This window comes from Trichoderma camerunense (genome assembly GCF_050948025.1).
Source record: "Trichoderma camerunense strain CBS 138272 chromosome Unknown V8C40scaffold_1, whole genome shotgun sequence".
Taxonomy (NCBI): Eukaryota; Fungi; Ascomycota; class Sordariomycetes; order Hypocreales; family Hypocreaceae; genus Trichoderma; species Trichoderma camerunense.
Window position 1 is genome coordinate 776833 of NW_028145369.1, and position 27103 is coordinate 803935.

At 49.8% G+C, this 27103-nt stretch overlaps 11 protein-coding genes across 11 annotated transcripts; 5 read left to right on the forward strand and 6 right to left on the reverse strand.

Moving 5' to 3' along the window:
* The first annotated feature begins 1253 nt into the window (after nucleotides 1-1253).
* On the forward strand, nucleotides 1254-2124 carry V8C40DRAFT_229325 (cell wall protein qid3). Its single transcript, XM_083212451.1, has 3 exons — nucleotides 1254-1632; nucleotides 1693-1778; nucleotides 1843-2124. Exons 1-3 carry the CDS (start codon nucleotides 1350-1352, stop codon nucleotides 1885-1887), a joined length of 414 nt encoding a protein of 137 aa, XP_083078826.1. The 5' UTR covers nucleotides 1254-1349; the 3' UTR covers nucleotides 1888-2124.
* On the reverse strand, nucleotides 2058-4784 carry V8C40DRAFT_5060 (F-box protein). The gene is made up of 3 exons (XM_083223048.1): nucleotides 4247-4784; nucleotides 2641-4050; nucleotides 2058-2573 (listed from the first exon to the last, which is right to left on the reverse strand). Exons 1-3 carry the CDS (start codon nucleotides 4542-4544, stop codon nucleotides 2452-2454), a joined length of 1830 nt encoding a protein of 609 aa, XP_083078827.1. The 5' UTR covers nucleotides 4545-4784; the 3' UTR covers nucleotides 2058-2451.
* Nucleotides 4785-6343: 1559 nt separating this feature from the next.
* On the reverse strand, nucleotides 6344-8145 carry V8C40DRAFT_229334 (uncharacterized protein). The gene has a single exon (XM_083212452.1). It carries the CDS (start codon nucleotides 7407-7409, stop codon nucleotides 6714-6716), a length of 696 nt encoding a protein of 231 aa, XP_083078828.1. The 5' UTR covers nucleotides 7410-8145; the 3' UTR covers nucleotides 6344-6713.
* A 536-nt stretch (nucleotides 8146-8681) lies between these two features.
* On the forward strand, nucleotides 8682-9730 carry V8C40DRAFT_5152 (RmlC-like cupin domain-containing protein). The gene is made up of 3 exons (XM_083223057.1): nucleotides 8682-9212; nucleotides 9289-9342; nucleotides 9456-9730. The coding sequence occupies exons 1-3, from the start codon at nucleotides 9038-9040 to the stop codon at nucleotides 9695-9697; spliced, it is 471 nt and encodes a 156-aa protein (XP_083078829.1). The 5' UTR covers nucleotides 8682-9037; the 3' UTR covers nucleotides 9698-9730.
* On the reverse strand, nucleotides 9615-11979 carry V8C40DRAFT_5173 (uncharacterized protein). The gene has a single exon (XM_083223064.1). The coding sequence runs from the start codon at nucleotides 11626-11628 to the stop codon at nucleotides 9763-9765; it is 1866 nt and encodes a 621-aa protein (XP_083078830.1). The 5' UTR covers nucleotides 11629-11979; the 3' UTR covers nucleotides 9615-9762.
* Nucleotides 11980-12721: 742 nt separating this feature from the next.
* V8C40DRAFT_5155 (DUF1769 domain-containing protein) lies at nucleotides 12722-14056 on the forward strand. Its single transcript, XM_083223059.1, has 2 exons — nucleotides 12722-13622; nucleotides 13676-14056. The coding sequence occupies exons 1-2, from the start codon at nucleotides 12850-12852 to the stop codon at nucleotides 13941-13943; spliced, it is 1041 nt and encodes a 346-aa protein (XP_083078831.1). The 5' UTR covers nucleotides 12722-12849; the 3' UTR covers nucleotides 13944-14056.
* Nucleotides 14057-14658: 602 nt separating this feature from the next.
* Nucleotides 14659-15606, forward strand: V8C40DRAFT_260190 (EGFR-like transmembrane domain-containing protein; the record flags this gene model as incomplete). The annotated part of the gene is made up of 2 exons (XM_083219107.1): nucleotides 14659-14873; nucleotides 14931-15606. The coding sequence occupies 2 exons, from the start codon at nucleotides 14659-14661 to the stop codon at nucleotides 15604-15606; spliced, it is 891 nt and encodes a 296-aa protein (XP_083078832.1).
* Nucleotides 15607-16869: 1263 nt separating this feature from the next.
* Nucleotides 16870-19140, forward strand: V8C40DRAFT_229340 (major facilitator superfamily domain-containing protein). Its single transcript, XM_083212453.1, has 2 exons — nucleotides 16870-18853; nucleotides 18917-19140. Exons 1-2 carry the CDS (start codon nucleotides 17021-17023, stop codon nucleotides 18932-18934), a joined length of 1851 nt encoding a protein of 616 aa, XP_083078833.1. The 5' UTR covers nucleotides 16870-17020; the 3' UTR covers nucleotides 18935-19140.
* Nucleotides 19141-19174: 34 nt separating this feature from the next.
* On the reverse strand, nucleotides 19175-21115 carry V8C40DRAFT_279128 (uncharacterized protein; the record flags this gene model as incomplete). Its single annotated transcript, XM_083221173.1, has 3 exons — nucleotides 19175-20629; nucleotides 20720-20919; nucleotides 21040-21115. 3 exons carry the CDS (start codon nucleotides 21113-21115, stop codon nucleotides 19175-19177), a joined length of 1731 nt encoding a protein of 576 aa, XP_083078834.1.
* Nucleotides 21116-21328: 213 nt separating this feature from the next.
* Nucleotides 21329-22648, reverse strand: V8C40DRAFT_229341 (polysaccharide biosynthesis-domain-containing protein). The gene is made up of 5 exons (XM_083212454.1): nucleotides 22359-22648; nucleotides 22244-22268; nucleotides 21907-22191; nucleotides 21808-21844; nucleotides 21329-21752 (listed from the first exon to the last, which is right to left on the reverse strand). The coding sequence occupies exons 1-5, from the start codon at nucleotides 22437-22439 to the stop codon at nucleotides 21686-21688; spliced, it is 495 nt and encodes a 164-aa protein (XP_083078835.1). The 5' UTR covers nucleotides 22440-22648; the 3' UTR covers nucleotides 21329-21685.
* A 539-nt stretch (nucleotides 22649-23187) lies between these two features.
* Nucleotides 23188-26720, reverse strand: V8C40DRAFT_229344 (uncharacterized protein). Its single transcript, XM_083212455.1, has 2 exons — nucleotides 25463-26720; nucleotides 23188-25394 (listed from the first exon to the last, which is right to left on the reverse strand). The coding sequence occupies exons 1-2, from the start codon at nucleotides 26541-26543 to the stop codon at nucleotides 23206-23208; spliced, it is 3270 nt and encodes a 1089-aa protein (XP_083078836.1). The 5' UTR covers nucleotides 26544-26720; the 3' UTR covers nucleotides 23188-23205.
* Nucleotides 26721-27103: the final 383 nt, after the last annotated feature.

Sequence of the window (27103 nt, forward strand, 5' to 3'; positions counted from 1 at the left end):
GTGTAGGTAGTATTAATGACTACAGTATTAATGACGGCGAGTAATGATCGTGATGGAACCCCGCGGATGGCGGGAGTTCTTCCGGCCCCCAAAGGATGAACTCTGCATATAACCTCGGGTATCAGACCGATTGCTGTCTACACAGCTGTATCCATATACCAATCACCAAATTGAGAACCTATGTACGAGTCATCTCATCTCCACAGAGCACTGAGAGCAGTGCTTCCGGACAGCCGTGTATGCATATAGCTGTAGTGCTACATCGTATTTATGCAAGTAAAATGAAGATCCTCAAGTAAACGTAAAACGAATGGCGAAGAGGTATCATTCTTTTTTTAGAACCTTGGATTTAGTGCGTGTTTATTACGTGGACCTGAGATCGAAAAGCTAAGCTTCAAGACAATGTCTCAGTCTAGCTATAATGGGCATCCACGTGAAAACACAAACAAGTGATGAATCAAACTCTCTCCCCAAGTCTTGAGCAGGGATAGGATGAAGACAAGGATATGGGTAGATTACATGCGAGAAAGTTGGCAGGACATGCACTCTCCCTTCATGTTTCCTTCTTCTGCAGGGGGGTTCTTGTCTCTGTTTAGCTAGTTGTCTCCTTGCCTGAACTATAGTTTAGTTTAAGAAAAACAGACCTCAATTGAAAAGTAAACAACATGGTCTAGTACTGCTCTATAGTCACCGTCGATAGATGAATATTCATAAGAGAAGAGAAATAATATGTGTGTTCCATAATTCATCCCATAAGCCAGCAATTATTCGTGACACAATTCATTTGCTGTATGAATTGTCTCCGAGATTAAACACAACATAAATGAGCCAGTCACGACTCTTCTTTGGCTCATCATGTAGCCAAGCAAGCCACATTCTCCCTTCTTGAGCCCTATTTAGAAGGATCCTGGTCTCATTGAACTGAGACATCTGTCACCTTGACGTGGGATCACAGTATCTGATGGTAGGACAACATCCATGTTTTCAGCTCTCAACCATGTCAAAGCACATCGGACCTATGGACGGCCAAAGACATTCACGTAAGGGAGACGCAATACTGCATGGGGTCACAAAGCGAGCGACAACTCACTTGCATCGCCGACATAGGCCGTAACTTCACCAGACTGCAGGTCTGCAGAGAAGCAAGGAAATCAAACGACCAGGGGAGTTACCAACATAAACTCTCGACTCCAGTCGAATATAAATATCCTCCATTATCTCTCTTCAAGCTCATCTCTCTTCCTCATCACTCACACTCACAACTCAGCATCCAACAGCATCTCCAACTCTCTACTCCTTGATCTTTAATTCTCTAGTCTTCAAGACAAACCCTCAAAACATCATTCAAAATGAAGTTCTTCACTGTTGCCGCCGTCTTCTTCACCGCTGTCCTCGCCGCCCCAGGCAACTACCCTCCTCCTCCTCCTCCTACCTATGCCCCTCCTCCTCCTACCTATACCCTGCCTCCCAACGGCAACGGCAACGGCAACGGCAACGGTGGCAATGGCAATGGCAATGGCAACGGCAATGGCAACAACAGCCAAGCGCCCTTGTGCCCTGCTGGCCTTTTCAGCACTCCCCTCTGCTGCGCTACCGACGTCATCGGCCTCGCTGACCTCGACTGTGCCACTCGTAAGTTTACTACCGCTCTGTCTTCGGCCTGATTACCTTCAAGACTGACAAAGCATACAGCTTCCACTCTTCCCATCAACCCCGCCGCTTTCCAACAGGTCTGTGCCGCCAAGGGCCAGCGTCCTCGCTGCTGTGTTCTCCCTCTTGTAAGTTCAATACCATTCCATGTACCACTTCGCTTCCTACACGCCGATACTAACCAGCTTCAAGCTCGGCCAAGGTCTCCTTTGCACCACACCAACCGGCGCCCAGTAGAGGCGTCGCTCTCGAAAATGCCTCCTAAGGTCTTTGATGGTGAATGTGTTGTTGCACATGGCGCGGATCTTTGGTACGAACACTGGACACTGACTTGAACATATGAGTCATGAGCTTTTGGATATATGGAATATGACGGTTACTTATCTTCTACCTGAGTTGGATACAAATTTGTATAATACACATGATGTACTTAGGCATAGTGTAATAATCAACTACGGGGTACCTGTTTCACACATCTTGACCCTTTCGTCTTTCTCATCTGAATGTCGCAATTTACATACATAAAAACTTCTCTCAGGGTTTCGGTAATTCCCTATATACATGACAACCCCAGAGAAACCAGAGTCCTTCGCATTAGCCTACTTCGGCGTCCAATTCGAACCTGAGAATATCCCCCGCCTTTCCATATAATAGACAAACTCCTAGAAATGGCCATGTTCCACCATAGCGGGTATCGTTGTGTAAAACCGGTTGATGCGCTGTCGCAAAGATTGTAGTAGCCCCATCCATTAATGCTCTCGTTCTTTAACCGTCATCCAGCTTCCCTTCGGCTCTTTCATTTCAAGGTGCAAGTAATTGGTCAATGTTGACTCTCTCCAAAAAGCTAATATGTCCGAAGCCAACCCAGTGCTGCGCGAGTCTGTTTGGGCTGATGAGGATCAATTGGCTCTCAATGAACTTATCTGTACCAACAAACACCGAGTTAGCTTGTGTCGAAACCAATATGGCGAGTTGTAATCTTCTGCTTACCTCTGAGAAATCCAGTGGCTGCAATGTGCCCTTCGCTCTTTACTATTCTAGCCCCAGAGAACTGGGCGTCTGTGGCCGTTTGAACGTAACCATCGGGTCCCAAGTCGTTGGCCACAAAGGTGTACTCGCCCCTTGGAATATTTGGGTCACCTGTCAACTTGATGCCTTCCAAACGACCTCTGTACACCCTGGCATCGAGCCTCTTCTGCTCCCACACTTCGTCGCTATCATTCTCGTCGCGGAAAATACCCAATTCGGCATCTGTGGCCGGAGGATCGTCGGGTTGGTGGATTAACAAGAATTCGCAGCCGTGTGCGCTGTAGTCACCGACCCAAATTCCTCTCCAGGGCTTTTCTCGAGTCGGCGTGTAAAGAGCCGGGTCGAGTGTCGAGTACGTGATGAGCTCCTCGCCAATATGCACACCAAGGCTTCCAGCGCCAGCGCCAGCCGCTTCTTCCTCCACAATCTCCTCCACCAGGGCTTGAAGAGCTCCAGCGAGTCCACCCTGGCCCATGAACCTGAGAGGGCTGGGAGTGCCCGTCAACTCCATCCACTGCCGAATGCAGAAAGTCTGGTCCGAAACTTGCGATCTGGAACGAGGGCGGTCTCGCGCAGCCAGGGCAGCGATGCCCCGTCGTGCCTGAGCGCCTGATACATAGTGGTTTGCCGGGATGACTGGCGACGGCCAGATGTTGCCGTAGGGGTAGCCCAATTCCGCCCGCTGATCCGCCTCCTCAGCAGTCAACGGCTTTGTGAGCAGAAAATTGCTAAACATGCCACCTAGCCGTTCGTCCAAGGCCATGGGCATCTCGTCGGCAAAGCGGTTAGCGCCGGGTCTTTTGGAAAAGCCTCCATCCTCCTGCCTATCTCGGACGCGGAACTGCAGGACCGGCTTGTCGAGATGCAGCCTCACGACCGGCTCGAAGCCGTGAATAATAACGTCTTGATCTGCCGACCAGTTCTCAAAGGTCGATTGGTTGCTCACCGCCACCATCTGGTAGCCCTCGATGCAGCTGCGCCTAGGGTCATAGCGCACCAGGATAAGCTTTCCCGTCAGATCTCGATCACAGAACCAGATCTTGTATTTTGGCAAAAACCACAGCCGGTCGTGGGCTGCATACAGCTCGCGGTAGCTCTTGCATGCGCCGGCACTGGTGACTTGGACCGTGGGCACGTTTTGCTGGACGAGGGGCTGCCAGAGGAGATCAGAGAGAGCATGTCGGCGCAGAGCATGACATGTCGCAGAAACCGAAGCGAGGTCGTATGCGGAAAGATGAGAGAGGATCGTGTCAATGATCTCCGGGGGTGTGGCCAGCAGTGGAGGGGGTTTGCTGGAGTTTGATAAGTGGTGGCCTGACTGGATCTGGTCGTCGTCATCAGCGTGCTGGGAATAGCCTGAATCGGTTGCGTCTGCGTATCCATGTCCACATTGTTAGATTAATTGCGAATTTTATAAAATTGCTGAAAAAGAAGGATGGAAAAGAGAACAGGGGAAAGGTGAAAAAAAGGAGAGATGGAGGCTCGGATCGCACCAGTGCAGATACGATGCAATACAGAGGCACAGATTTGATGTGGTGTGGTGGGAACTTGGAAGAGGCTGCAGTACCTTGCATAGTAGCGTCGTCACGCCGTTGGGCGCTGGGCTGAAGCTGAACCGGAGATGGCCTCAGTAGTTTTGCACGACCCAAGACGCCATGTTCCGCAACGCTTCGGATGAGCTCGAGGTTGTCTTCGTTTTCGGCGTCGATTCTGCCGTAGACGACGGGCGCATTTGTTTCTGCAGTTGACGCTGATGCTGAAGATGAAGCTGCTGCCGCTGGAGCTGGAGTCGAGGTTGAGCTCATCGATGACGACGCCGCACTCTCGCCCATAGCCTTGCCGCTAGCCAGCCCTAACAAGTCCATGGCGCAAGAGCTGGGCCAAGTCGAAGTTTAATAGGTGATTGATTGAGAAAAAGATCAAATCAAAGACTGTGCTTTTCGAATAAATATGGCGGGCAAGTACTGGTACCTCGCAAAGGGTTTGCAAGGTGCAGGCTTGAATGTAACTCGGAAAGTCGGTATCGTGGACGAACTGAATGCCGCGCTGTTACTAATTGAAGGTGCCAGTATTTTTGTTTGCAGAGGCGCTGCTGTAACTAACTCCGTGCCTGTCGCCTGATTGACCGGTGATGCTCTGTAATACCTGACCGACCTATGGCTGGTACCTTAATTAGCAGCCCAGAACAGAGCAGCAACGGGGAGCTACCGAACGGCCCCCCTGGCAAATCGAGGTTCCGTCGGCTTCCAGAATGGGTTGAGATTCTGACCATCAGAGCGGGCCAGCAGCGGAAAATCAGGGCACTTCTGCACCTCGTTTCGTCCCTGGCTTGGCTTGATTGACTCGATGTCCGCCCAGGGTCAGGATGGATATTCAGTGCATCGAGCACAGACCTCAGCAAGGTCTCTAGCGGGAGCCGGTACTTTGTCGACGCAGCGTAGCACCCAGGCGCAGAGAGTCCATCAGGGTCGCAGCAGCTGCAACTGGGCGACCAGGAGTGCGCTTTGCAACGGGCCAAGCAATGAAATAAGGAAATGGATATGGATGGAAAATTTTTTATCTATAGCGAGGTGTGTGTATGGGTAAGGATATGGATATGGATACGGGTATAGATATGGGGCATCAATCAGGTCATCACAAGGCTGGGTTGGGCGAGTCTGAATAAAGAATTGGTGATGCGACTAGGGCCGTCGCTTTTTTTATACGACCGCCACGCCTGTTTCCTCCGTACTACTCGGCCGAGGGACGGAGCCCAAACCTCCAAGCACGCAGCCTTCAGTCTCCGATGACGCTGGGCAACGGTGAGGTATTCTCGTACACTCGTACACCGAATGCCAGTTGACCGTTGTGGCTGCCTGGCGTCTGAGATGGTCATGATCCCTATTCCCCAAAGGGAGGCCATCCCCGATGCTGGCTCTCTCGCTGACTCCGGAGCCTTTCTGCAGCTATGCCGAGTGCGTCGGGGTCATGGCAGGGAGATACGATACGATGCTTGTTGTACGCAGGACAAGCACTCGTTCCATACCTTACAGAGCCCAACTAGCATTTGCACCCCCCCTCCAGAATAGCCGTCGACTTGAGCCGGGACTGCCTAAGTCCCACGGTGACACAATCCTGGCTGCTTCTCCACACTCTCCGCCGGCGCCGCCGCTTCATCACTAGGCCTCCGGCGTGCTCTTCCGGGGCGTGAGGTGAGGTTGTGCGATATTTACTTGCCGAGTGCCCGTACGAGAACCAAGGAAGATGGTGTGCTGAGGCGGGTTGGCAGGGTTGCGTAGCCGAGGGCGTATTTGCCGTCAATCAGATCCAGCTCCGGCACCCAAGGACGGACCTCCAATGCTACCAAGACGTCTCTACATGACCTGACAGAGCTTGATCTGCATCACGAAACGCGCCAAGCGCTTCGGGGCAGCCTACCAGCGTTCGTCTCATGTGGTTGTTTGTGTAATGGATGCCGAAGCCAGCTTACAACCCAGCCAGGTAGCGCCGAATATAAAAAGACCTACCTTAGTCGTACATACATGTAAGATTGTGAATGCCCGCATGTATCATTGACGCAACATGGAAGCGGCTCTGATCCTGCATCCCCCCGTATTACATACATGAAGCTCGTACACATCTTGTTAGAGGAGCAGTAGCATTAAGCCAAGATGCTCCAAGCGAGGTCAGAAATCAACAGAGGCCCGCGGAAGAGACACTTAGTGCGCGGTCCGGTCAAGTCCTCGGGGCCACGATCCAACACGGTAGGCAACAGTTTGCGATCCATCAGCCGGACTGCGATCCCTATTTGGTATCTACTTTGTACTTTTGTAAGTCTTTTTGTGTGAAAATACAATGTACCCAGTAGCCAGGCTTGTGCTTGTCACGCCGGGCTGACATATTTACGAGGACATGTGCCTTGGCAAAGAGGACAAGCAACCAACGAAAACCGACATGTACAGATCTAGATCGACACTTTAAGCATCTTACCCACTGTCTCACCTCCCAAGGTCAGTGGGCCAAACAGCGTCGGCGAATCTCGAGGCATTAGGACATTAGGCCCTCAGGCTAGCCGTCAATTGGTGTGTGCAGAGAACCAACGCGGCCACTTCTAGACGCACTTGGTCTGCTTTGAGAAACACCACGATGTAAGTCGACGAAGCAACATCCGCGACTAGACGCTCACCTGCTCTTCTGGGCCTAACCCAGCTTCCCATTCCAGCGGGATCGTGCACTAGCCGCAGGGAGACTTTCCATGTGCCAACAGGCATTGCTTCCCGGGGTTTGCCTGCCAGGGTTGAGTTGAGGCAGCGAGAAGCACCAGCCGACCAACCAGGCGGGCGGACGCAAGAGTGTGCACTTGGCTTTTGCCGGGGATGCCAAAAGCCCCGAATCGACCTCCCTATACGAGTAGGTAACATTACCACTAGAGCGGATGGAATGGGGACCAAGCCTTGCAACGACGACGAGCACAGTCCACTGCTTAGCTCGACACCCCTTCTGTCTTTGTTGATTGTATACGCTCTTGCGGACCAAGCCCAAGCACCAACAAGCAACTGGAGAGGGTTTTTCGGCTGACAATTCCGACTGCACCCCATCACACCAACCAAACCAAGCCCGCGGCCAGATGTCGGAGCCCTACAAGCACGGCACGAAATGCAAGAGAGACAAATACATACATGTGCCGCACTCCGTAGTGCGTACTCCGTACATACGTCAAGAATCACCATTGCGGCAATTGGTCGCCGCATCGCATCACCCCAAATCCGTCATCGGAGTCAGATCCAATGTCATTGGACAGACACACGACCAAGTGAAACGGTACGTGTGTAACCGCTCGGCGATATTCCATCCTCTATCGCCCGGGCGAGAGGGTATCTTTGTCGAGCATCAGCAGCGAAAGTTCCTTTGTCTTCCCCTTGTAGAAAGCACAGCGGTTCGCCGTTCGAGATTTACCGTAGCATTGTCGACTGGTCAAAGCTCGCTGCCTTGGATGCTTGGCTCTTTTGTCCAGGGGTCCGGTTTGACGGGGTGGAGCCTGGCGAGCAAGGAGATTCATGCTGGACCGGGTTCTTGTGTCTTATTCTCGAGCAGTTGGACGGACGCATTGTTCAAAGGGCCCTTCTGCTAGCAGCTTCGTATAGGTACGAGTAGATACAGGGAACATGGAAGTCATTCCGTGCCGTCCCTTTTATTGAGAATTTGTCAAATGGCTATTGCGGATACCCGCTGGCGCATCTTGTTGGCGCATCTTGTTGGCGCTTTGCGGGGGCATGATCCTGGACAGACGACGTCTAGCATCTGCACACCTTGGCATTTTTTCGGGGTAGCTCTGCAGTTCAACAAGGAACGGAGAACGGATACTGTAAAAAGGCCTCGTAGATTTAGCACAGCGCCCAGTTTTCCGCGGCACGATGGGGCGTCACCCCGGTAAGGCGCTGTTGAGGTTCAGCAGCGGAAGAAGCTCGTGTCGTGCGTGGACTAAATATGCCGCTTCTAATGTTTTTGGGCAAGCATCAAATCTGCTATAGATTAAACGAGCACGATTTATACACCCATGGCTGCCCCTCTTTTCGCTTCTTCTTTTCTTTTCTCTTCTTTCCTTTTGTCTTTCCTTTGTCTCTCTCACTTATTCAACATTTCATAATTCATTTCAAATATGAATGATTAAGAGGTGTTATTTGGTTATTGGGACAATCTACTCCCTGCTAGGCACTTGTGAAAGTTCCATCTGCATCGGGCTCAATGCGCACCTTGTACTGTAGGTACTTTGTACATGTACCTAGATAGGCATTTTGGTAAGGCAGGAGCCCAAGTAAGCGGAAAAACAAATCCGCCGACGATCGCGATTTGCTGGGCTGCTATGCGTCCCTAATCTATTACCACCTTATGTAGACTTCGGCTCTCCTGAACATCGCTCCATCACTGCGGCTTTGCATTTGCCATCATCGCGGCCTCGACACGTCATAACCCTTGCCTCGGCCTTTCTGGAGCCGCCTGGGCGATACCCCGGCCACTGTATCGAGAAAGCCCGCTCAGTCGCATCTCAACCTCCATCAATCTCCTTATCCAGCGCTTGGCTACAGATCTCATCCTCTTCATACCACATATTATTATTAAACCGCCTCTATATGTTCCGCATCCTCGCACCACATCACTGGCTCGCCTTCCTAGTTGGGCCTCGTCTTCCCCCCTTGTGTATCTTCGTTGCATTCATTCGCGGCACCCCCAGCCTAAACGAACACGCATTTGCGGGCACACGCACAGAAAAAGAGGGCAACTCGGACGTCTTCTGCGCTAGGAAACTGAACTGACACGCATTGATACTGCGACTGGTCCATGCCGCCAAGAGTGACAGTAATCCCACCTCCGTCGTTGAATGTCTTGGGCCATGTCGTCGCTACTCCCCATCATCACAGAGATCCTGCCCATGATACTGCCTTCTACCACTGAGGTGACCCATGCGGACCAGCTCAAGCCCATGCTGGATAATGAAGGACGCTCCATCCGAGATTCCGCCATTGTCGGTAAGTGTGACAAGATGTGTGCTTCGGGTGAGTTTTCTCCTTGGCCCTTGGAAGAAGCGTGCCCAAAACTGCGTTGTAACTCTCTCTATTTTTTCTCGGACAGTCCTTCGCATACCCCCCAACTCTTGGTCCCCAATTCACCACAATAGCGAGCAAGGTAGGTGCCACATCCCGCTCTCTCTCCCTCTCTCTAGGGCCCTCTCATCCCCCTCCCCCTTTCAAATGCTTTCCCTTGGTTGGTTGGTTTCGGTTTCTGATAACGCCGTCAAGACGCCATCATCAACGTGGTGTCCGGTACCGGGACACTCGTCGTGAAGGAGGGCTTTAAGGGCGAATTGCGACATCACGAGCTTCACCCGGGAGACTTTGCATTCGTCCCGGCTTGGACGGAGCACCAGGCCCGGAATGATTCAGACCAGGATCTTGTTTGGGTCATCACTCAAAGCGGCCCCCGTCCGGTTGGAGCCATCTTGACTGATTGGGGGGGTCAGGAGATCAAGACTATTGAGTGATTCGTTATCGAGATTGGCTCCCGCCTTTGCCAAGACTGCTGCAACGCGTTTCAGCTCTTGCGACTCTATATACTGGTATATTCCGCTAATCCTGCACTGCAATATGATCTGATAAGCCGGATTACCTTTTGACAGTCTGCTGGGGTGTCGAATATCTGCGCATGATCTAAATTGGGGAACATGAGCACCTCCACCTCGGCTGCCTGATTAGCACCTTGAACTTGGCTTATTCCCGCCACTCCAAGATCAGTCAAGTATTGCGCAACACTAGAGGTGTTGACGAGTATGTCCCTGCCAGCCAAACAGACGGCCACCTTCCGACGATCCCTCGGGTCAGCATTTCTAAAGTCCTCCTTCCATATGATGTTCTCCCGCCAGAAGAAGTGACGGCCTAGACAGCGTGCCACGCCTGGATCTGTGCTGGCGAAATACCATAGTAGCCACTCGTTGGCTTCCCGGGGCTTTCTGCGAGTGAAGTTGTAGGCGACATCGGGGAGATGGAGCATCACCGTTACCGGATCGATTAGCACGACGGACGTGATCATATGCCCGAGACTCTGCGAGTGGAGCATATGGGTGGTTTGCACCGATCCATATGAGTGTGCCGTGACCGTGAACTTGTCCCACTGGTGATGTTCCAATATCTTGGCCATTTGACGCAGAAACTCGGCCTTACCCAGAGGCGGGGAAGTCAGTCGAAAGGATACGGGAAGAATCTCCACAGCAATGACCCCAATACCCTGCCCACCACCAACATCTTTAGCTGCATGTATGTTTGCAAGGAAGTCAACATATGTCCAGAGCCCAACTCCAATGCCGTGGAAGAATACAACGGGGTTGCAGTCCTTGGATGCATGAGGCCGGTACCAGTAGCTCAGCTGCGGAGCACGCGACCGCCGGCTGGTGAATATCTCCTGCGGGCGCGGTGGGAACGTTGCAAGAGCTGCGACGGGTCCTCTGCCATAGAACTTGAAGCCATTCCATGAAAGGGCCAAGTGTGCGGCCTGATCCACAAGATATATGACCAAGTACCATGTGAGTGATCTATATGTTACCTCGACGTCATCCAAAGTCAGTCGTATGCACTTGGCCGTACCTCGGCCGTCGTGGAGAGGGTGTCCCAGTCTCTCTTCAATCATTGTGATGAAGCTATTCAAATCTCGCGCATCAGCTTCGGAGTGGCCGCCGTTACTTTCGACGTCCTCCCCCGCCTGGTCAAAGAAACCCCAGAGGAGGAAATCGCGCAGGTTGTCTCGGCGGATATCCTTTAACTCAGCTCCGAGGAACCACCATCGCAGGTACACCTCCATGGACTGGACATTTGCCAGGCATTGGTTGAAGAGAGCCCATCTTTCCTCCGAAGTAAGGGGTGTAGGGTGCACAGCTTTGCGGTTCAGCTGGTGCATATACGGAAGGTAGATGAAGCAGAAGAACAAGATCTCGGCCAATATCAGACCCCATAGGACTTGAGCTGCACTTGTCTGGCGTGCTTGTTCCCAGCCGTACCAGTAGTATACGGCCGCTAGGGCGGTGGTGTAAATGAACGGCGTATATCGGAAGACGACGATGAAGAGGCGGATGAGGAACCGGCCTCTCACACTGTTGCTTATCATCGTTTCGCGGGGGAGAGAGAGCTCCAAGCTGGGAACGCCACCAGCTACCACTTGGAGAAAAGTATATCGATGTGACGGGGTGACAAGGTGGGATAGGTATCCTCCGATTTTCTCAAAAACTCTGTTTGTCCATGCTGATACAGTTAGAAAGAGTGGACGAGGCCTGAATTCAACTTTGTGTGCCCGAGAACTTTGGCAAACGGGGCCCATGAGCTTCCGATTGGGCATGACGTCAATGTCACCCCAGTCACGAATTTTGCTGGGGAAATACTTGGACCCTTGGCCGACGGGTGTTGGGGTGTTAGTGCGACCCAGCATCGGCTTGAGAGGCGCAAGCCCATAATACAATCAGATTGCGCTCAATTGTTGGGACAAGATTTATGTACTTCAAAACTTGGTATTTACTGATCTGTAGGTGATTTTCTTCTTTTACTACGATTAGAGGTCGATATTTGCATCATGCAGCTGGATTGGTATTGTATGTACCGGGTTGATTTCTGCCTCGGGATCTACCGAAGGTCAATCGGCACATGCCATCACATTCACCTCGCTTGGTCGACACCGAATACGTCAAGACTTTTTAGAGCTTCATCGATTCCCAAGCCTGGCTTTCATATGCACATGCTTCAACTGTATCCAACTTCGTTGCTCGAGTCAGTTATTTACAACGCTGAGAACGAGAAGCAAGAATGAAACAACATGAAACCCGGCTGGTCCACTTCCGCATCCTAAGTTAATCGCAGCAACGAACAAACGGCGCATAATACGCCTGTCTGGTAGCTTATGTCCTTTGTTTGATCGCTCGTCTTACCTACAGAGACTATCTAGGCAACGTGATGAGCAATCGTGTGCCGAGTCAGCCGGATCAGCAAAGCTATCTCTCTGCCCGAGATGGGATATGAATTCTTCCGACATCATGCATATGATGCAATATTGATGCTTCTTTAAACCTGCTCTCGATTTATGTTTACATTCAGCGAAATGCATATGCATCGGGCGCTCGTTGATGCATATTAGATATGAAAGAGATAGTGCTGCTGACGAGGCGCATTTCCAAAGTCCAGCGTTTCATGCTAGTTAGGTATTGCGCGGATGAAACTTTGGGCGACGGAGATGCTGTGTCATACTCCACGTTGGAATCATTTCCTGTTTGGTATTGTCCAGGAGAAGTGCATCTATATGCGCTTCGGCACGCGGAAGAAAAGAACAATGGAAGATGTACCGATAACCAAGGCAGGGAAAACACACATAGCCACGTTGGGGCGATTCTGACTCCAGGGTAACGGAAGAGCCGTTGACGCGCTTGATTTGCCACCTCACACAAAACAAATCGCACTAAGAAAACCCGTTCTGTTATTAATAGAACTTTAAGGATCTGATGAATGAGCGCCATGAGTGTAAAGCCACAATCACAGGCATAACTATATGCTCCGAATCGGGCCATCAGTTTAACCACTTCCGAAGTTATATATCCCAAGAGCTTCATTGAGCTGATGAGCGCCCATCAATCGTCACACAACACACACAGCAGCAAGCAAAATGATTGAAAAATACATTCTTCGTGTTACGGCGGGATCGAGCTACGATGAGAGCACTCACATTGAGGTCCCGGTGAACGAATCTGCGCCCGTGCGCATCAAGAGCGATGTTGCCGATGTCGAGCTCAATGTCCGGATACAGGATTACAAGGGATTGCCGCGTGGTTCGCCATCAACATCGCCATATTTTTCCACAGAGCCGCATGCGAGCAACCAAGATCAGTACAGCATCTCGTTCCGCTTCACGCCACTCAATCCATCCAAGGCAAAGGCTGGAGACTCTAACGAAGATCTTGCTTTGGGAATCAGAGCTGCCGATTTGCAGTTTGGCAATGACTTTGACCGCCCCATCAGAGATAAGCTGCCGCCAGGTTTCAACACTGCCATGAACATTGTAAAGTGGTGGATTGACCCTGGGCTTGACGGCGATGCGTATGCAGACAAGCCCTATCTGTATGGCCCCGCCCTGAGTTCGTTCAATGTCGTGTCCGTCGGTGCGGGAGTCTTTGACGAGTCAAGAGGCGGTTTGTGGTTCGAGGAAGGAGGGGACGAGAGAGGCAAGAAGATCCGCGAGGTGAATAGCGTGCCCAAGGAAAGCAAGCCGAGGATGAAGTGGGCCTTATCAGATTCGAACAAGGAGAAATGGATTTGGGAATATGGAAGGACGTATGGCATTGACTTTTTCAACCCATACCTCGACTTTGCAAACCTGGCGTTGCGGCTGCCGGGATTCCAGCTTTCCGTTGCGAGATATTTGGGGGCAGAGGCTTTGAGGTAAGTTCTGTTTGACAAGTTTTGATGAGCGATTACTTACGAGCGTGGTGTAGGAATGACGGAAGGCTCGCACATCAGTTGAGATATGTTCTTCGGAATAAGGCGACTGGAGATGTCTATCTCGTTGTCACATTTGCTTTATATCTCGAGGAGTCCATCAATGAAGATGGCACCGTGAAAACTGCAAACGGGGTCAACGGTATCATAAACGGTCATGCGAACGGTCAAACCAATGGACATGCCAACGGACGCACTAACGGTTATACGAATGGCAATGGCGTTGCAAATGGAGTCGATACACACGACGAAGACGTAGATTAGAGGGAGGCGGAAAAGCATTTTTCTTTTTTCTTCCAGCATCTAGATATGACCACTGTATTTTTAACATAGAGCCAATAGCGACTGATTTCTCATTTGAAACGGGCTTGTAGTCCGAATGTTTGCTCTGCGGTGACTGAGTTCGTTCTTTAATGTGTCGGTGGTAACATCGCGTCTTGGGCACTGATAGCTTCGTAACAACCCAATACATGCCGGTAGAGAGTCCTGATAGCTTGGTGATTATCCACTGGTCATACCCATCAAGCGGCCGTATACATGCAATGATTGCAAGTGCCTCACCGCTTGATTGCTGGTGTTAGAATAGAGAGATTCAGTGCAAACCTCGTAGCAATTCACGGCTACATTAGCCGAGCGTGATACACGTGCTTGAGTACCCAATTGCCAAACAACGGAAGGAGCGAGCACAAACATGCGCAACTGCCCTCTTTGTAATGCGAATGCGAATTGCAAATAAAAATCTCTTCTACCGTGCAGAATTTTAGCCTCAATCTCTATTCATTCATCCTCGGCTGTCCATCAGTTGGTAAGCAGATGCCAGAATAGTTTCGACACTTGCGCGCCTGCAGTGAACTTTGTTTCGGCACGGCAGCTCCTAGACTTCGGATTCGGATTCAATTAAATAGACACCACTCTTTGAAGAATGGCGGCCCGTACGAGTACATTGTCAAGCGGCACTAGGCGAGTGCTCTACATGCCAATGACTATCCAGGCGATTCCGTGTCCTCCCCCTATCCTTCAGTCCGACTTCGATGGCTGTCGAATTCCGGGCGGCCTCGAGCTCTGGTCCAACGGGGGATTTTATTCGCCGGGAGAGTGTTTTGAGGGATATCGTGCCATGTGCACCCTGACATCTCCAGTGAGCAACGGCTGGCCTATTCGACATGAAGAAACAGTGGTGAGATGTGTTCCAGAGTAAGTGCACTTTGTAGAAAACTTGAGAGGAGGAGGTTCTAATCTCCCATGTGAAAGCGGCTACGACTGTAACGACTCGACTAAAGATCAGAAATATGCCGTGACCAATTACGATGGCACTACCCTGTCGGCACCGGCCTTTGAGATCCGCTGGAGGAGTGCGGATTTGGCACATGGAGTCAGAACTACCGAGATGTTTCCGCCTGGAATTCCGACCCCATTTCCGACGTCAACAAGTGATTCATCGACATATAAACTGATTACTACTTCTTCAAATATATTTGTCACCGCCCCTACTCCCACTTTGCCAATCTCTTCCACGATTGTGCAATTCTCGTCATCCAGCGTATCATCTTCACCCCCATCACAGCCGAATTGGGCTCTTACACCCGGGACCATTGCAGGAATTGTAGTTGGAAGCTGCCTGGGGCTTCTAGCTGCGGCTTCGGCGGTTACGTTTCTCTTCTTACACCGCCGAAGGAAAACCCAAGGCCCAAGTCGGATCACAGATGACACATGGTGTCAGCAAGGAGCACGCAAAGAACCCACCGAGTTGTCAGGCACCCAATGCCCTGCCGAGTTGGAAGACAAGCCCATGGAATTGAGGGAGCTACAAGGAAAACCCCAGCCCCAGCCATGCGCCGATACCGAACAACCTCCGCCTACATCGAGAGCGTGCCATATTAGTGTCAACAGCATTCCCGTGGAAGTTGCAGCAGACCCGTCTCACTGAGCAAGAGAGAGAGAGAGTCGAACGAAAAGACTAGAAGCCTACGTCGCTGGGTTGCGGAGCGGAGTTATAACCAGGATCAATAATGAATTTATGTCGGCTTGTTTCCCCGAAAATCACCACTCGATGAAGTTGTATTGTTTTTGGAACTCTCGAATTCTGCAGCACTATGAACCGCTGTGTTTGGCGAGTGTTACTCTATCATTCGTACCGGATTTGATCAGGTATATCTTCGAAGTCTCCTATTAAAGAACTAATATCTGATGCGCTTTGTCTAGCCAAACCACTCGCGATGTCAATTGACAGCAAGACGATTTAGGTTTCTCCAACCTAACATCACCATTATGGAGCCTGCATGCTCCTGTCTATCTCTTATTGGATGTTCGAATGAAGGAAAAAGTGTTTCGGGAACATTTTTACAGGGCGAACACATCGACAAGCTTCTGTGGGGGCCATTATAGGGGGAAGCATTGTGTCATGCACTAGTTGTCTTTGCTGTGTAATTGAAACCAACCTCAACGGCAATGCAAAGCCAAACGCCTCAACCCTCCAATTGCGTTCGTGGTCCCAATAGCCGGCGGCCTTAGTCGGGAATAATACACCCTGAATCTCACCGTCGTCAGCCCGAGATGCACACTCTGCATCCACTCAGCTCTTTTAATCGATATGCTATTGGCCTGAGTTGAGTTCCATCCAGGGTTCCGCCTGGATTGGAACCTAGGAATCGGAATCAGCTTCAGCAGCGAACATTGCGGATTTAGGATGTAGGTAAGTTTGGTCCGCTTTCATTACCAATTTCCGGGCCTAGAACTCAAAACATCGCGGGGGACGGATAAGGAATCTAGATGCAAAGCTTGGCCTGTGGAGAAGCGCACACTAGGATTTCCACCGCTTATTCCCGTTAATCTATTGACTAACGCTGGCCAGAACAGGTTGAGTTCATCGGCTAAAGCTTCTGTCTTGGGAAGAAAAATGGATGGCGATGTACATGAGATTATTCTCCGTATCTTGGGAACTGTTCTTACAGTCCCCGGTACGAGCGAACATGATATCGGACAGAAGATCTAGGCCCGTTACCGGTGACTAGGCGAAGAGCTTTGATAAAGAAATAAATAATCATTATCATCCGGTCGGTCAGCCGCGTGGGGGCCTGGTCCATGTGAGGGTAGATCCAACCGGCGTCTTAAAGAAGACCTGGTTATTCCCGTCGACGAAATATTAGCTCCACTTACGCCTTCTGGCCTTCGATAAATAGGCATCGCCGCTCCTCAGATCCGGGCAAGTCTTCCTTGGAAGTTCTTGCTGGATCCGTTGTGAGTGTTTCGGCGACATCTTTGGTGCTCGCGCCACGAATTATCGATGCCTTAGATTCGCATTCACGAGCCGTGTCTCTTTCTTCGTGTCTAAGCCGTCTACGATGGACATCGAAGAAAAGGGAGGTCTGGATTCACAGGGGATGGAGGATTTTGAGATTGTTCGAGGCAGTCATGCTGCTGCTCGCCTCGGTGGTCCATCGCATCACGAAGAAGACTTGTCATCGAGCGAAAAACCGCGGACAGAGCAGTCTGAAGCGACAAGTCTAGGAAGCGACACTCCGATATCGTATCTCTACCTCACCTTTGACACCGCATTACCGTCGCCCCCAATACCGGAACAGCCCAGTGTCGATGGTCGAGAGCCGCCCCCATGCCCAGACTTGGCGGCTTATACATCTCCGTTGTCGTGGGGTGCTTATCACAAGAGTATCTTGCTCATACTCTCATGTTTGGCAACATTTTTGACGGCATACACTGCAGGTGCTTACGCGCCGCCTGCAAATATTATGGCCAGTGACTTTGGGACATCTCGGCTTGTTGTGGTCGTGGGGATTACGTTGTTCTGCATGGGATTTGCGTTTGCGCCAATGGCTCTGGCGCCAATGTCCGAGATTTGGGGGCGGTACCCCATCTTCATTATCGCCGGCACCGTCTTTGTTATCTTTCAGGCCGTCTGCTCTGTCATGCCGGATGTTGCTGGCATGCTGATATCTCGTTTCTTTGTTGGCGTCGGAGGATCCGTCTTCTCTGCGGTCGTCGGAGGCGTGTTGGCTGATTTGTGGGAAAAGGAAGAGAGAAACACGCCAATGGCACTATTCAGCGGTGCTGTCTTGGCCGGCACCGGAGCTGGTCCACTGGTTTCTGCTGCGTTGATTGAAACGGTGGGAAGCAATAACCGTGCTTGGAAGTGGTCGTTTTGGGTTCAGGTTATACTCGACGTTGTTCTCCTCCTTGCCCTCGTCCTCTTCTTCAAAGAAAGCCGGGCTTCTGTCCTGCTATCCAAGAAAGCGAAGAAGCTTAATAAGTGGTACGAAGAGATGGAAACATATGGTATATATGGTGTATGGATAAACGACGAGTTGGCTATATTGGCTTCCGCTGCCTCAAGTCAACTAACTGTCACGGCGAATCTGAACGAGCGAAATATCTCTACGACTCCTCGTTTACGAAGGATCCGATGGATAGTCAAAGAAGATGAACAACGCGCATCCTTGGGACAAATCGTTTTAACATCTGTCAGGAGACCATTTCATCTTCTCTTCACGGAACCAGTGGTATTCTGCTTCTCTCTCTGGGCTGCCTTTTCGTGGGGTGTCTTATACCTCTCCTTTTCAGTCGTCCCCTTTCTCTATGGCGAGGACTTCAGCATGTCGAGCAGGGTGTACGTGGCAATGATGATTGCATCGGCTGCTGCAACAATTGTTGGTGTCTACCAGGAACATCTCTTAAAACACCCCCAATGGAAGAAGCAAGAAGAAGGCTTCCAGTACTCCGATTCAAAGTTCTGGGCCTTTATGCGAAGACGATTTCCGGCTGAGGCACCAGAGGCAAGACTCTACTTCACTTGCATCACTGCCATGCTATTACCCGCTGGGCTCTTCATTGCTTTCCTAGGATCTAATGGAAAGGGGGGATATACAAAGGCAGTCGGCCTGGGACTGGCAACATGGGGAATCTACTCCGTCTATCTCGCCACATTCAACTACCTAGCGGATACGTATCATATTTACGCAAGTTCCGCTCTTGCGGCACAGAGCTTCTGCCGAAATGTTCTCGGTGGCTGCTTTCCTTTAATTACAAGCGTCATGTTTACTAATCTCGGTTTGAGAGGTGCTGGCGGTATGCTCGGTGGGATTGCTACAGGATTGACAGCCATTCCTTGGGTACTTCTCATTTATGGAGAGAGGATTCGCGCCAGGAGCAAATTTGCCAAAGTAAGTTTCTTAAATCTTCCACCAAGCTGAGTTTAATACCCGCAGTTGCTAACATTTTGCAAGACCCTGATAAAAGGGTAATGGTGGGGTATAGAAACAGGGGACGGTAATACGTTGAATCTTTGTTGAAGCATCATAGCGATTTGGACCCTACTATGAGAGGGTCACAACGAATGCATATTAGATGATAAAAAGCGATGATGTTTTAAAAGCGTCTCATGGTATATAGATTTCTCCACTAATTAACACAAATACTACCTTTTGATACTTTTCCGTTGCGGCACTACTCAAAACGTTAAAATGAACGAATACATCTAGCGATCAAGGTGCCGATGTTGGCCTTGGCCTGCGTCTCGACTTTTCCTTGCATCTCTCTAAAAGCTTTTGCACCTTGGACTTCTCATAGCTGGATCGCGAGCTTTTCGAAGTGTTTGCCTCTTCGTTGCTTTCTAAACTTTTCTGAGACGGCAAGCTCGAGCCCGAGCTGACGGTATTGTTCCTTGGGCGAGTTGTCGTCTCAAGACCCATTGGGAACGATTTGATGCTTGATTTATAAACGATTGGTGGTGGTAGCTGAAAAGGGCCCTCGGGAAAGATGCATGGCTCTGGTATGACCTCGTGGTCATCTAGTACGAGGGTTCCTTGACCGGCGTCAACCCAAGATTTCTGACCGCGAAGACGAGGCCAGAAGGTAGAAGGCGCAACACGGTAGGAATGCTGTGCTAGAGGAATGAATTTGGCCTCGGGAAATAGGGTGGCGATGAAGGCGTGGGAATACGCCTCGCTGAAACCGGCGATGCGGAGGGAAGTGACCTTGTTGCTCAGGCGGATGAAGTGATTGCATATAGAGAGATGTTTGTCGGGGCAGTATGAAAAGTCTTCTTCTTGGATGGATGGCGGAGGAGCTAGACTTGTGTCGGGGTTTGAGGATGAGTCTGAGCTGGAGAAGGAGTCGGAGGAGTCCTCGTTGCTTTCGAAGGACATGTTGACTACGTAGCCTTCGTCTGAGTCTTCGTTCGAGTTGGTGTGTTCATCATCGCCATCTTGTTCTTCTTCTTCCTCGTCATCATACTCGAAGTCGAGCTCAGAATTCTCAAAGAAGTCTTCAGGGGCTGGAGATGCAACTCGAACTGTTCTTTCAGAGAAGTCACAAGAAGACTGCCTGCCAGAACTTTCGGCCGATGAATACTGATTTTGAGGGCTTGCAGAACTAGCTCTGATAGAGATTTTGCTCTCCGAGATGTCTTCGGGTGGATCTGGAATGTCCTCTCTTTGGCCGTGAAAACGACGGCATGCGAGAATGAGAGTCTCAAGGGGAGCTTCTGCGGGTCTTTCGAGCTGAGATAAACTAAAGTCCAAAAGCAGACTTTGGAGATGGCCAGTACCAGGAAACAAATCGATGGCTTGAGGTGCAGGACCAAGACCGAGACGGGATAGGTCGACTTCAATAATGAGAGACTTGATGAAGATGCCGTACTTGTTAAGCCAGATGGTGGCCAGAGGATTGAGTCTCTGTGCGATGAATGGGGAGAAAGTAACGTGAAAATAATTCTCCGACAAGATTGCAACCAAGAGCGTGGCATAGAAATCGAATGAGACGCTCAAGTAAGGGCGGAAAGTCGAAAGAACTTCGCCAAGAGGGTTGAAATCCGAAGGTTCCCAGCAGTCTTGGTCCCAGCTGAACCTATTGAGGCTGATGGGCTTGGATCCCACCACCTCATAAGACGCGACGAGATTCTCGAGGATAAGGCGGCGAACGTGTTCAGGAAATGTCTTCTAGGTAAATTCCTGCTGCTTTTCACTCGCTTTCGACTTTTGTCTCTTGTGTAACGCGAAGAATTTGTTCGTAAGCGCCTTCAAGGCTACGCTTTTGTCGGGTCTGGCATCTCCATGCTTGTATTTGTGGAAGACAATGTCTACGGTTCGGTCCCAAGGCGGGAGACCAGAGCGACCGACGAGCTGATCTTCACTACGGGAAGTGTTGGGGGATATGGAGTATTCGGAAGCTCTGCTGGCGACGCGCTCGATGATGGATTTTGATCGCGTGAGTTTGGATGGGCTGCTTGCTGCTTGCGGAATCAGTAAGGACTTGAGCTGTGAGAACGATAAATTTGGACGAAATTCATGAAATAGAATTATTCCAAAGCAGATGAGTTGATAGAGAGAAAGCCACAAATGTGCCTTACGAGGAGATTGTGGTGGCGATGGCGAGGTTGGTGTATCGCCATCAGCTGAGAGATCCAGCCACGATGTTTGATCCATGCTGAGGTTTGTGAGGGGGAGAAGCCTCGAGATTCTCCCCGTGGGTCTCCAAATGTGATTTATCCGGATGCGTTGTTTCTGTAGAAACGAAGCTGCAAAGGCAAACATTTGAGCTGAGCTTTTGGGCTGACAGCAGCTGTCAGGTGTACGGCTGTTGGGTTGCAGTTGGCCAGGTGACAGACACTCTTGGGACAGAACACGACATTAAAGAGATGGCAAACGGACGGTTTGTGGGTATTTTAAGCTTAGGTTATTCGGTACCAGCGAAGAAGTTGTAGCATCAGACGATGTGTAGAGAAAAGGCGAAACAGTGACATCCTCAGGTTCATGACAGGTGATAGTATTTTGTAATGTTTTAGTCTTTGGTGTAGGTACCCATGACCATATAAATCGAACAGATCTAGTTTCCTTTTCCCCCCCCCATTCAATAAGATAGCAGCGCAGCGTAAAGCCTGCCTGCATGACAAAACCATATCCACGCCCGTTGAGTGAATCCTCAATATTTTAGTTGACAAAGGTACGCGGTGATAACAAAAACGACTCTTGAATTGGCTTGTGTATTTGGGGTATTTATTTGGAGCTATTCTTCTCTTCCTGAGCCTTTTCGTATATCCAGTCGTTGAGGCCGCTTCGGTTTCTACTCTACTAGTTAGCGGATATAACATCCATCGTGTATCCAAGGCAGCACATACCGGGCAATCTCAATGGCGTAAAACTGCATCCTGGGGACTGTTGAATGGTTAGATGACTGTATAATCCTAGAGAAAATGACGCCATTGAACAAATCTCACCGAAAATGGTTGTGTCCTGCTCGTACTCGGCCTTGGCGTTGTTGCGCACCATGGTGCCAAAGTTGTAGTCGTCCACCTTCTTCTCGTACTTCATCATGAAGGCGCGCCACCTCTCCTTGCCCGTCTTGCTCTTCATCTGGTCCTCATCGATCGTGGCAGCGGGGTCGAACTCGGGGAAGGCCTCCTTGAGGTGGTCGTAGATCTCGTCGTCGATCTTGGTCAGTCGCAGGCCTGAGCCCTTGACCTTTTCGAGAATGGCCCAGTAGGTTGCCATGTGCTGCACGACTGCTGTGTGTCAGACAGGTGAATCATGTTAAGGACGAGTGCTTATATGTACCTTTGACGGCAAATTGCTTCTCCATCTGGCAAACGAAACCAGGAACTCGTGTTAGCTAGTTACTCCATCTTCATGCGGAACAAAGATCGAAGGAAAAAGTAGAGATGAAACGCACGTCCTCCATGTTGCCCGCATCGTCGGCATTAAAGTCCTTGGGCAGGGGCCCTCCAGTTGACATGCTCTCCAAAGGATCCATTGTGATGGCTGTATCTGAGTCTGAGTTTATATCGGAGGTGTGGGATTTGGTCGGGTAGCGCAAGAGTGCAGTATCCAAGAAAGAATGGCTTCAATCTGCGGTTATCGCAAAATCCAAAATCTTAAGACGTGGGGCTCGGGCCGCTTGGAGGGGCAAAAAATGATGAGGTCAGTAGACAGTATGTGCGACGGAAGGACACTGTATTTTCACACAGTAGGTATGTAACTCTCCAGGTGTAACACTGCAACACCAAAAGCACTTGTAACCTCTCGTGCAGCTGTCAATTGTTTACCAATACCCAATTCCAATTGGGCGAAATATATGACAGATCAAAGTTGTTATCTGAAATTTAGGTCAAATTCAGTTCAATCGCTCATCTTATATCCATTTCTTGGATCCAATAACACTCTAGAAAGTTCGACGACCCTCCAGAAGGTTCATCGTCTCAATTTTTTGCACATCACGTACAAACAGCGCGGCATTAGATGGTTCCCGAGGCTTCTTCATTCCTGCGCTTGGGTCATATTTGCAGCTTTGGAACGGATGCTAGGAGCTGAAAATCTGAGGCGCTTGTGAGATGAATTGTTAAAACGATGGCGATGACGTGCAGTAGCAGCGCGGGCTCGTGAGCCGATGCTCCCAGATGGATTCCTGCGGTGATTCTAGATTATACTCACTACAAGAGGCGAAAGAAGTGTCCGCAATCTCAATCATATAGGTAGCTAAACATAATAATGGATTTCATGGCAATGAGAGTAAGATGTAACTATGCGAGACTGCCATCCAAATCATCCCGTATTATCTCTTGAATCTTAGCCATCAGCGCGACCGCCTCCTCGACTTGCCCATTAGCTCTATATAGTACTGCTAATTTACATTGCGCTCTAAGTCGCAATGGATGATCCTGAGCCAGGCAGACCTCTTGGAGTCCGTTAACATACTCCAGCCATTCAATTGCTTTCTTGATTTGTCCAATGAGTTCATAATTCGCTGCTAACTCATGTAACGATCTAAGTAGCAGTATAAGGTCTTGTGGTGTCTCTTGCATTATGACAACATGCTTCAGTAGTGTAATCGCTTCCTTGAACTGCCCATTGAGTTTATAAGTTATCGCCAACTCATATTGCGACATAAGTCGCGTTAAATCGTCCTGGGCTAGTGTTTTCTCTTGGATTTTGACAACATGCTCTAGTAGTGTAATCGCTTCCTTGGTCTGTTTGTTGTTTCTATAACTTGTTGCTAAATTCAGTTGCGATAATAGTCGTGATGGATGATCTGGAGGCAGCGTTGTCTCTCGAATTTTGACAACATGCTCGAGTAGTGTAATTGCTTCTTTTATCTGTCCACTGACCCCATAAATCTCTCCTAACTGATGTTGTGATACTAGTAGCAATGGATCATTTGGAGTTAGCGATGTCTTCCCAATCTTGATAATATCCTCTAGCAGCGTAATTGCTTCCGCAACTTGTCCATGCATTAAATATGCTGCTGCTAGGTCATGTTGCGATACCAATCGCTGTAGATGATCTTGAGCCAGTGTTTCCTTTTGAATCTTGACGATTCCTTCATGTAGCATAACTGCTTTCTTAATTTGCCCATTAGCTTGATATGCTGTTGCTAAGAGACCTTGTGATGCTAATCGGTCTGGATGTTCCTTAGCTAGCGTTGTCTCTCGAATCTTGGCAACTTGTTCTACCACTGTATATGCTTCTTTGTTCCGCCCATCTTGGAGTAGACATCTCCCCGCCCAATAACCTAAATTCGATACTGAAATTGGGTCTGTTTGTTGATGCGCCCTATATACGTGAAGTACGTGCGGTAAGTAGGCTCGCCATAAATCTCGCTTTTCCCACGCATCTGATTGAAATACTTTAGCAAGGTGACCGAGCATGTCTGCCTTCGTTTCCGTATCAATGCCTTGATCATGGGCCCAAAACTGTATGGCCATGTGCACAAGACTATGCATATCAAACATTCCTCGTTCCGGCCTTGCTCGAAGAAAGCCAAAACTGCTAAGTGTCCCTATTGCCTTTACTTTTTCTTGTTCCGACCCTACATCAGGCAATATCGACTGGGGAATAGCCTGAGGCTCGATCCACATTATGAAAAAGAGTAACTTTGCGGCCGCCGCGCTGTACTTCTGGAGTTGGTTGACCGAAATTAGCCATGTTGTGGCTACTGCTCCCTGATTCTCGTCGTAAAGTGTATCGTCTTGGTATTGGTTGCGCATTAATTCCATCATATCTTGTTGGGAATGGCGGCAAAGCCGAAGATATTCGTCGACGGGCACTTTAAAAATGTCCATATAGGCTGCTGCCTGTGCTATAGCTAGCGGCAGATAAGTTAATAACTGTAGTAGCTCGTCGACTGTATGGTCTTCCCATATCAAATGTTCGGACCCCAGAGAGTTCTGTAAGAGGTTCTTAGCGTCTTTATGCTCCATCTCCGTGATCTCAATCACATTTTGCTTTGCAAAATCGACGGCTATTTTCCGCCACCGTGTCGTGACTAGGATTTGTCCGTTCGGGTTCCGTGGCAGGTAGGCGTATATCCCCTGAACACCTTGAGATCCTCGCAGAACATCTTCACTATCCGCGTTGTCCAGAATGAGAAGCCATCGACCGACGCGTTCTGAGCTTAGATGTTGTTGAATTAGCTCTCTTGCATCATCGCCTTTGGTGTTCTGGAGGTTGAGCTTCTTCACAAGATCCGCACATGCTTGTTCGAAGCCAGCCATGCTGAACGCAGGCAGCCAGAGCACGCTGCACGCCGGTTCTTTATTCTCCATCATGTAGGCAATCCTCAGAGCCACCTGTGTCTTTCCTACACCGCCCATCCCGACTAGAGCAACGCGATCCTTCCTCTGGTCAAACAATTTGTCGATTAAGGGGTTGACCACACCATCGCGACCAACGAAGCCATGGTTTTCAGCGAAGGGCACGAAGAAAATCCGATCTAGTAACAATTAGCAAAGAACCATGGCAAAATACAAAGCGATAGACCTGTGGATAGAGTAAACCAACCCTGAGTGTGTCCCTTTGTCTGTCTGTCCTCGAAGTGATGTAAGAGCAGAGCTTTTGTCGTTGATGCCGCAGTTGCAGCAGCATATTTCTCCCATCCCTTTGGCTTGTGGGAGTCGGCGTAGTCAGATACACCCTTGATGATGATACATGATGGTAACTCGTCCCACACACCTGCTCCCTCCTTTTCAAAGGCAATGACTTTGTCTCTCCGTGATATTCTGTCACGCACCTCACCTGATTTCATCACAGTATCCGCAGAGCCAACTCCGCCTGTGTGTATGACCAGCCCTGAGGTTCCCATACTGCTTGCTTCTTGCTCTCGTAGGCGGTTTCGGGTAATCAGATAGTCATTGCTGCATCCAAGATCTGCGCATGTTAATTCAAGCGCACGGTCGCACACTAGGCCGGCACTAGAGACACAGGCACGGCAGGTATCACAAACATCCGCGTCTTGGTGTTTATGGCGATATTTCGGATCAAAAAGCTTGTCTTGTGCGGCCCCTGGGTAGTTGTATTTGCCTCGGTGCTTGGTATCTCCCATCTTTTCCTGGAGGAGTTGCAGAAGTTTGAAGGCGTTGTCTTCCAACTTGTCACGGTAACGCTGAGTCTTGAGCTGAGCATTCAATGACCGGGTCCCTTTATTAGGTCTGCCGAGCATGTCTTCAATCGATCTCTTTGGCTTGAACTCATCCGGATACTGGCTACCAAAGTCATACCGTACAACGAATTCGCTAATAATGACATCTCCAAGCAGAACTTCGGCTTCATCCAGCAGTTTCGGCAAGGCACCACAGGTCCCGACAACAAACACGGTACTCAAATTGTTGTAACTGGAGCGCAGACTTGCTGCAGCGCTCGCGGCATCAACTTTACCCTCCCCAGGCAGAAGGAGGAGAACAACAGGTGTATTGCCCATGCATCCCATAGTATAGTAATTCGAGTCGCCAGCAGCTTTCCCAAGTTTCTCATCTTGCTCTTCCCAAACTTCGTCGAGCGACTCGCAGACGGCATCGAATTCAAAAGGCAGCGCACAGATGACGGCGAATTGGAAGCCATCTCGGCTGGATGGTTGTCGCAGCATCGTCTAGATTGCTCGGTAGGCGCAGACCGCGGCCTCACGCCCCGCTAAACAATCAGAGTCAAAGGTAGGCTATTAAGATCTAAAGATTCTTCGTTGTCTCGCCGATGGATCTAGAGAGTTGTCCTCGATCAATGCCCCGGTGGCTCGATCACATGTATGGTTCCTGTGCCATGAGGGGAAGACCAAGTCGGTCTGGGGAGCCTTGCTGTTGCATGCATTGCTGCCTTATTAGCGGTACGCGCGCAGCTATCAATACACATCAAGTTAGTGTTGTCTTAATGATACATTGTAACGTATTACATAACTCCCATCCTTATTGGGAAGCCCTGTTTCTCATAGTTTGAGCAAAAGATCAAAAGATGTCTCGCGTACTAGAATCGGTGTGTAGTTCCAGTGATGGAATAACAAATATTTACTATAACAACTTAGTTTAAATAAACAACTTGATTCTCAACTTGCTATTATGTCACTACATCATTGATTCTCCTCCTGACCGAGTAAAAACACATGGCCTCTCATACTCGGGTAATCTACAATATCCTCCAGGAGTATAACCTTCG

Bases quoted from the DNA above. Each gene is read 5' to 3' on its own strand.
- V8C40DRAFT_229325 (XM_083212451.1), top strand. From the start codon at position 1,350: ATGAAGTTCTTCACTGTTGCCGCCGTCTTCTTCACCGCTGTCCTCGCC. The intron at 1,633-1,692 runs GTAAGTTTACTA...CAAAGCATACAG, and splicing joins TGACCTCGACTGTGCCACTC to CTTCCACTCTTCCCATCAAC. The intron at 1,779-1,842 runs GTAAGTTCAATA...ACCAGCTTCAAG, and splicing joins GCTGCTGTGTTCTCCCTCTT to CTCGGCCAAGGTCTCCTTTG.
- V8C40DRAFT_5060 (XM_083223048.1), bottom strand. From the start codon at position 4,544: ATGGACTTGTTAGGGCTGGCTAGCGGCAAGGCTATGGGCGAGAGTGCG. The intron at 4,051-4,246 runs GTACTGCAGCCT...ATGGATACGCAG, and splicing joins TGACGACGCTACTATGCAAG to ACGCAACCGATTCAGGCTAT. The intron at 2,574-2,640 runs GTAAGCAGAAGA...TTGTTGGTACAG, and splicing joins AGCCACTGGATTTCTCAGAG to ATAAGTTCATTGAGAGCCAA.
- V8C40DRAFT_229334 (XM_083212452.1), bottom strand. From the start codon at position 7,409: ATGCGGCGACCAATTGCCGCAATGGTGATTCTTGACGTATGTACGGAG.
- V8C40DRAFT_5152 (XM_083223057.1), top strand. From the start codon at position 9,038: ATGTCTTGGGCCATGTCGTCGCTACTCCCCATCATCACAGAGATCCTG. The intron at 9,213-9,288 runs GTGAGTTTTCTC...TTTCTCGGACAG, and splicing joins TGACAAGATGTGTGCTTCGG to TCCTTCGCATACCCCCCAAC. The intron at 9,343-9,455 runs GTAGGTGCCACA...AACGCCGTCAAG, and splicing joins TCACCACAATAGCGAGCAAG to ACGCCATCATCAACGTGGTG.
- V8C40DRAFT_5173 (XM_083223064.1), bottom strand. From the start codon at position 11,628: ATGCTGGGTCGCACTAACACCCCAACACCCGTCGGCCAAGGGTCCAAG.
- V8C40DRAFT_5155 (XM_083223059.1), top strand. From the start codon at position 12,850: ATGATTGAAAAATACATTCTTCGTGTTACGGCGGGATCGAGCTACGAT. The intron at 13,623-13,675 runs GTAAGTTCTGTT...AGCGTGGTGTAG, and splicing joins TTGGGGGCAGAGGCTTTGAG to GAATGACGGAAGGCTCGCAC.
- V8C40DRAFT_229340 (XM_083212453.1), top strand. From the start codon at position 17,021: ATGGACATCGAAGAAAAGGGAGGTCTGGATTCACAGGGGATGGAGGAT.
- V8C40DRAFT_229341 (XM_083212454.1), bottom strand. From the start codon at position 22,439: ATGGATCCTTTGGAGAGCATGTCAACTGGAGGGCCCCTGCCCAAGGAC. The intron at 22,269-22,358 runs GTGCGTTTCATC...TTCGTTTGCCAG, and splicing joins ATGCGGGCAACATGGAGGAC to ATGGAGAAGCAATTTGCCGT. The intron at 22,192-22,243 runs GTACATATAAGC...GACACACAGCAG, and splicing joins GAAGCAATTTGCCGTCAAAG to TCGTGCAGCACATGGCAACC.
- V8C40DRAFT_229344 (XM_083212455.1), bottom strand. From the start codon at position 26,543: ATGCTGCGACAACCATCCAGCCGAGATGGCTTCCAATTCGCCGTCATC. The intron at 25,395-25,462 runs GTTGGTTTACTC...AATTGTTACTAG, and splicing joins GACAAAGGGACACACTCAGG to ATCGGATTTTCTTCGTGCCC.